This window comes from Apodemus sylvaticus, chromosome 10, assembly GCF_947179515.1.
Source record: "Apodemus sylvaticus chromosome 10, mApoSyl1.1, whole genome shotgun sequence".
Lineage (NCBI taxonomy): Eukaryota > Metazoa > Chordata > Mammalia > Rodentia > Muridae > Apodemus > Apodemus sylvaticus.
In genome coordinates this window covers 24,628,886-24,636,092 of record NC_067481.1, presented here as the reverse complement: position 1 = coordinate 24,636,092, position 7,207 = coordinate 24,628,886, and the positions used below count along the sequence as shown (strand labels likewise).

At 45.7% G+C, this 7,207-nt stretch overlaps 1 protein-coding gene across 1 annotated transcript; it reads right to left on the bottom strand.

Moving 5' to 3' along the window:
- Positions 1-5: 5 nt before the first annotated feature.
- Mien1 (migration and invasion enhancer 1) lies at positions 6-1,327 on the bottom strand. Its single transcript, XM_052196085.1, has 4 exons — positions 1,183-1,327; positions 972-1,069; positions 560-636; positions 6-465 (listed from the first exon to the last, which is right to left on the bottom strand). Exons 1-4 carry the CDS (start codon positions 1,269-1,271, stop codon positions 382-384), a joined length of 348 nt encoding a protein of 115 aa, XP_052052045.1. The 5' UTR covers positions 1,272-1,327; the 3' UTR covers positions 6-381.
- Positions 1,328-7,207: the final 5,880 nt, after the last annotated feature.

Here is a 7,207-nt window from a genome sequence, read left to right as displayed (position 1 = left end):
GCCAGTTGACACAAGCCTTTGTAGTTGCTCTTTATTGCCAAGAGTCGACATTGTTCAGGACTCAGGGAAAATTAGTTACAACAACTGTGGCATCTGCAAGGTATTGCCACGCTGGGGAGAAGACCAAACTGCAGAGGGCACAGATCCCGGGAACGAGACGTGAGGAGGCAGTGGAAATGTCCACGGCACGGAGAGCATCTCTTTTCTTCCTTAGACCACAGAAATGTCTAGTCCCTCCTTGTGCCCAAAGAGGCAAAGTGAGGTCAGGGTCTTAGCTACCTAGGGCTAAGTGAGGGGCTAAAGGTAGAGGGAGTTCCTAGTGTAACCACATGGAAACAAAGGTTTAAACCGCAGAACCAGGCTTCCAAGTATTGTTTTTAGTCACAGGATGACACAGGGTGGCCGGCTGTTCGTGATCTTTTCTAAGGGTTCTCCATTGCTGGCTCTTCGGATGGCTTCCATGAGCTACAGGATAAAGACATGGGCCAATGTCGCGCATAGGAGAGGAGGGAGGGTGTATCTCGTCTCAGCCACCCTCCGATGTGCATTAAATACTCACGTCTTTCTCATAAGGAAAACCCCCATTCTCCAGCTTGGAGAACACCAGCTGTCCATTTATCTCAATCTCGAAGGCCCCTAGTAGGAAATAAACGCAAGAAGGAAAAGGGTTAAGAACAGGCAGAAGTTCAGGAAGGTCCTTGGCACTACTGAGAGTCCAAGCAAGACAGTTCATGGTCTCTGCAGATATTGGAGACCCTGTTTTCAGATCCGATCCGCAAGCCATTCAGCCCAAGAACCTAGGGAGTCCTCACCCGCGTGTCTTTCCACTACGCCATTAAGAGTTCCTTCACTCCAAACCCACAGTAGGCATTTTCGCTATGTGTCAGACACTGCTTTATATACAGCCACCAATGTCAGCTTTAGAAGGTTTATAACATGGACTGACTTAGCAGGTGCTCTGTGGACCTCACCTGTTCCCCCGAGCCGCGACTCAATCTCGATGCCCGGATACTCCTCCTTCACGGCGCTCGCCAGCTCCAGGTAGGTCGCCTCAAAGCCGCAAGGTTTACTGGGGAGAAAAGACGTGGGGTGAGCTGGGGTTCCGGGGGTGGGGCCTCCCGTGGACCCACCCCCATAGTGCGGGCGAGCACAAGAGGCTCCTTTTCTACCCGAGTCGCTCACCAGTACTCCACCACGATGTGGACTCCACTGCCTGCTTCCACCTCCCCAGGAGGGGGCACTACGGACAGCTGCCCCGGCTCCCCACTCATTGCTGCCTGCTCCGCTGCAGGGCTGCTTCCGGGTGTGACGCCACGCCAAAGTCACGTGGGAGGCGTGGCCACGGGCGTGGCCGGACCTCGCATTGCGTCTGGGCGCCCTCTGCCGTCAGCTGGTACTGCTACATCTTGATCCTGCTGGAGAGCGAGTATCCAGGACCAGCAGTGATCTGGAAGCCAGTGAAGCCAGTGAGCACTGGATTTCTTTGGCATCCAGTGCTTACTGGACGTCATGGATTTGCTTATTAACAAACTGCCTGTGATCGCAAAGCTATTTTCCATTTACAAAAGACAGAGAAAATGGGAAAATGGGGCAAGCGGCTGAGATGGCTGATGGTTTGTGATTGCTCTATTTCTCACTAGCATAAACCACATCATAGTTATATCTCGAGTTCTTTTTTATTAACTTTTAAGACTATTTTACTTACACACACACACACACACACACACACATATATATATATATATGAAGTATGAATTTGTGCGAGCGAGGGAATTTTTTTAAAACTTATTACATTTATTTATTAATTTGTGGATGAATGTGTATTTATTTATTAATTTGTGGATGGAGGTGGGGCCATGCCACAGCATACTTTTGAAGGTCAGAGTAGAACAACTTTCAGCGTTCGGTCGCCTCCATCCATCATGTGGGTTCTAGGGATTGAACTCCTGAGTGTCACGCTCTATCTCAAAGGTCTGTCTCTCACAGGTTAAGTGACTTCGTCAGCCCAATACTCTAGTTCTTTTGACTCTCAAGTGTCGGCACCCACTTTCTGCACACTCGTCCCAGCCTCTTGCTAGAGGGCTAGTATTACTGAACCCAGTTTGTAATTCTGGAAAGGGATGCAGCCTGGGTCCACCCAGCCTCTTCCTTCCCTGAAGCACCACTACGGTATTACAACGAGTCTCCTATGCTGGTGTCCCTTGAAACTGTTCATTGTTTGCTCAGTTTGTGTTTGCTGAGTTCTGTTGTCATTCCATCCAGTTATAGGACATTTCCATCGATCTAATAAGGTCTTTCCTGTTTGCTTGCAGTCCACCCAGCTGCCAACTCTAGCCCTAAGCAATCGCCGATCTGCTCTCTATAAACGTTTCTGGACATTTCATATAAATGGACTCTTGCATCACATGATGTTTGCTCTGTTGTATCAGAGCAAGCCTCCATCCAGTGGTGTGTACCAGGAGTTCCTTTTTATTGACGGATACTATTTCATTCTGTTGTATAGATAAAGCACAGATTATCTATTGACATTAATCTGGGTTTCTTTGGGTTTTGTCTGTTTTGAATAATGTTGCTCTAAATGTCTTGTATAAATGTGTGCTGCTTCTTTTCTTAGTTCCTTGGAGTAAAATTTAAAATATTGGGCTGCCTGGCAAATTTATATTTAACTCTTTATGGACTGTCTGCCTGCTTGGTTTTTATTTCTAAGCAGCTGTATCATTTTACACCACTAACAGCAACACAGTATACAAGGATTTGTTCTTCATAGCCACCACAAATATTGGTTGCCTGTCTTTTTGATGATAGTTATTCTATTATGTAATGCTATTGGCCATCTTTTCAATGAGTGACATTTTTCTGATATTTATTTATTTATTTATTTATTTATTTATTGAGATAGGGTTTCTCTGTATAGCCCTGGCTGTTCTGGAACTCTCTCTGTAGACCAGGCTGGTCTTGAACTCAGAAATCTGCCTGCCTCTGCCTTAAGTACTTACATTTTTATCTTTCTTGTTTTTTTTTTAAGATTTATTTCTTTATTTTTGTATGTACACTGTAGCTGTCTTCAGACATTCCAGAAGAAGACATCAGATCTCATTACAGATGGTTGCAAGCCACCGTGTGATTGCTGGGATTTGAACTCAGGACCTTAGGAAGTGCTCTTAACCACTGAACCATCTCTCCAGCCACCCCTCCCCCTTTAAACAGAGATTTTGGCTGTCCTGAAACTCACTGTGTAGACTAGGCTGGCCTGGAACTCACAAAGATCCACCTGCCTCTGTCTTCTGAGTGCTGGAATTAAAGTTGTGCACCACCATGCTAACTAATCTCGTAGCCCAGTTCAATTGGGTTACTCTTTATTATTGGTATCTAAGAGCTCTTTATATATCCTACATACAATTTGCAGCATACATGCACACACACACACACTCTCTCTCTCTCTCTCTCTAAATGAATACAAGCGATTAAATTTTTTTCTTTGAAAAGTCCTTTGCAAGCTGGCAGTGGAGACACACGCCTTTAATTCCTACACTTGGGAAGCAGGGATATGCAGATCTCTGGGTTCCAGGCCAGCCTGGTCTACAGAGCCGGTTCCAGGATAGGTAGGGCTACACAGAGAAACCCTGTCTGGAAACACCACAAATAAATAACCTTTTGCATAACCCAATGCTACAAATTTTCTTTCATTGTTATTTATTTAACTCTTTTGGATGTTTTGTTGTGATTTTATCTCTTCAACTCTGATATTTAGGTTTATGGTTTGTTTTTTTTTCTTGTTTGTTTGTGTTTTTTGCTTTTGTTTTTGATACACTGTCTCTGTACATAGCCTGGCTGTCCTAGAATTCACTATGTAGACAAGGCTGGCCTGGAACTCATAGAGATCCTCTTGCTTTGGTTTCCTGTATGCTGGAACAAAAGGCATGTGCTGCTACCACCCAGCTAGGACCTATTTTTAAATGATTATTTTTATTTATGTGTATTTCTATAGCTGTACATGTGCATGCATATGCAGATGTCTGTGGAGGCCAGAAGGGGGCGTTAGATTCCCTGGAGCTGGAGTTGCAGGTCGCTGTGAACCTTTGGATGTTAAGTGATGAAAACTGACCTTGGGACCTCAGCAAGTGCTCTTAACCACTGAGCCATCTCTACAACGCCTTAGGATCTATTTAGAATTTTTTTGTGTGCATCATGGGAAATAAAGAGCTACTCTTCTAGTATGTAAGTATTAAATTGTGACAGTGCCATTAGTTAACATGTCTTCTATCAGGTGTTGTGGCACATGTCTGGAGACCCAGCCATTCAAAATATTCTGGGCAAAATAGCAAAGCATTTTTGATGTCTCAAAGATCTTATCCATCACATTAAATAGGCTTTGCAGTTTTGTCAAGAAGCTACTAACTCCAATCAGAGTGGTGCATTTTCATTCCAGAGCTCAGACAGAGGCAGGTGGATCTCTGTGAACTTGAGATCAGCCTGCTCTACAAAGAGAGTTCCAGGCCAGCCAGAGGCGCGTGGTGAGATCCTGTCTTAAGTTAAAAAGAAGAAGAAAAAGATGCTGCTAAAAGCATAAAGGTTTACATCTGGACTCTCAGTACCTTCACGGATCTATATACAAATCGTACCTTGAAATTTTGACTTTACAGTAGGGTATATATGAGAAGGAGTGAGCTGAAAGTGAAATTTGATGCTTGGTAGTTTAGATATCAATGTACAATTTCCAATTAAGTTATTTTTAAAATTAAAAACAGTATTCATTCTGAGTGGGTTTGTGGGTGTGGATACACTGACACTACTGTGCTCCTGTGGAGGTCAGAGGTCAACTGTGGTAGTCTGTTCTCTCCTCCCTGTGCGGTCCCTGAGAGCTGAACCCAGGTCCTCGACCTTGCAGCAAGCTGAGCTGTCTCTCACGCTTCTTCAAACCACGGTATTTGATGATGGCACAGATCTGTGACCCCAGCACAGGTAGGTGGATGGCTGCAAGTACAAGAACGGCTTCAGTTAAATAGGGAGTTTGAGACCAGCCAGGGTTACACAGCAAGACGCCGAGATGTCATTTTAGAAAGGCAAAAATTAGCCAGAGAGATGGCTCAGTACTTAAGTGCACTCGCTGCTCTAGCAAAAGACGTGGGTTCAGTTCCCAGCTCCCTTACAGTGGCTCACAACCATCTCTAACTCCAGTTCCAGGAGTTCTGATGACATCTTCTACCCCTCCTTGGGCATCAGGCAAGAATGTGCTATACTCAAATACATGCAGGCAAACACTATACCCAGATAAAAATAAAGAAATCTTAAAAACTAAGCCCAAAGCCATGCAACAGCAAAGCTAGACTTTATTTATCTCTTTGCTTATTCATTTATTTAGTTTGTTTGTTTGTTTTGAGACAAGGTTTCTTTGTTTAGTCTTGGCTATCCTAGAACTAGCTCTGTAGACCAGGCTGGCCTTGAATTTCACAGAGATCCAACTGCTTTATCCTCTGGACTGCTGGGATTAGAGGCATGCACCATCACCACCTGACCAAAAACTAGGTTTGTTTTCTTAATTTTTTAAGGTTTATTTTTCTTTATTTACTTTTGTTTATTTTATTTATTTACTTTATGTATGAGTGCTTGGCTGCATGTACACCTGCAGGCCAGAAGAGGGCATCAGATCCCATTACAGATGGTTGTGAGCCACCATGTGGTTGCTGGGAATTGAACTCAGGACCTCTGGAAGAGCAGCTAGTGCTCTTAACCACTGAGTCATCTCTCCAGCCCTCAAAACTAAGTTTTATCCAGATGTAATAGCATCACAAGACAAGGAGTATCAGTAAACCGGTTGCTTCTCATGCATCTTTTATTTTAACATTTGGTTGGAGATGTTCTTGCTATGGCCTACCTCAGGCTGGCCTTGAATCTTAACTCTCCTCAGTACTGGGATTACACATTCAGCTTGTGGTGACCTTTATCCTAAATTTGAATTAATATGCATATTTAAAGTCTACCCTTGGTGGGCAAGAAGGCTATGTCCTTAAAGGAGCTTGCGGCCAAGCTTGACACCATGCGTTTGATTCCCAGAATCCACCACGCAACAGTTCCGTATGGATCTTTTGGTGAATCCACGTCCTGACACATAGCCTTATGCATCTACCCCACAAGGTCCCAGGCAGAATGGTTCCCAAGCCCCTACAAGCCCCTGTCCCCTATTGCTCGCCCCTCCTGTCTCCTCCCCGGAACCCCAGGTCTGCTCTTCCCCTGCCCTGTCCTTGAAGCCTTAGTTCTAGATCGGTGTGTTTCTCAACCTGTGGGTCTCAACCCCTTGGGGTTTGGGGTGGGTGTCAAATGACCCTTTCACAGGGGTTGCCTAAGACCATTGGAAAACATATATTTACATCATGATTCACAACAGTAGCAAAATAACACTTAGGAAGTGGCCACAAAAAATGATTTTATGGTTTGGGGGTCACCACAACAAGAGGAACTGTATTAAAGGGTTGCAGCAACAGGAAGGTTGAGAACCACTGTTCTGGATGGAATTCTAATGGCTCGGGGCTAAGAATGCTTGGTGCTCTTCCGGGGGCCAAACTGCCTGTAACTCCAGCTGTAGAAGACCTGACAAGTTTCTCTGCAGGAACATACACACATGCATGCCCGTGCGCGCGCGAAGAAACTGTCTCAAAAACAACAACACAAACCACAAACACAGGGTGGGGGTAGAGAGAGAAAGAGAGAGAGAGAGAGAGACAGAGAGAGAGAGAGAGAGAGAGAGAGAGAGACAGAGACAGAGACAGAGAGAGAGAGATCCACTCAGCTCTCTTTGAGTCTTGCTTTCCTCCAGCCCTGCCCTTCTACACAGTGAGTGCAGCCCTGCCTGAGTCTCTCCTTGCAGGGCAGGGTCTGGCTTCTGCCCACCCCTCTTGCCAGTCTGGACAAACAGGATGGATGGCTCTCAAACCTGGTTTGCAAAACAGCCCCCTGAGGGTTTGTCAATATCTCACATTCCTGGGGCTCTGCCTCAGAGCTGGGGACTCTGGGAGCTGAGGAGGGGCTCCCTCCCCACCCCCATCTGCACTTTTCACAGCAGCCTAAGAGACTCAGAGACTGCCCCCCCCCTTTAAGAGCTGCAGTGGTTTTGTCCCCCCCTCCCGTACCTCCCTCCCTCTCCCGCACGGCCGCCATTCCTGTCCACCCCCAGTCTCTTAGCTCTGGCCTTCCTTCTGTCCCCTCCCAG

Coding starts and splice junctions, on each gene's coding strand:
- Mien1 (XM_052196085.1), bottom strand. CDS start 1,271: ATGAGTGGGGAGCCGGGGCAGCTGTCCGTAGTGCCCCCTCCTGGGGAG. Junction 1,070..1,182: donor CACATCGTGGTGGAGTACTG/GTGAGCGACTCG, acceptor TTTTCTCCCCAG/TAAACCTTGCGGCTTTGAGG. Junction 466..559: donor GTTTTCCTTATGAGAAAGAC/GTGAGTATTTAA, acceptor TTTATCCTGTAG/CTCATGGAAGCCATCCGAAG.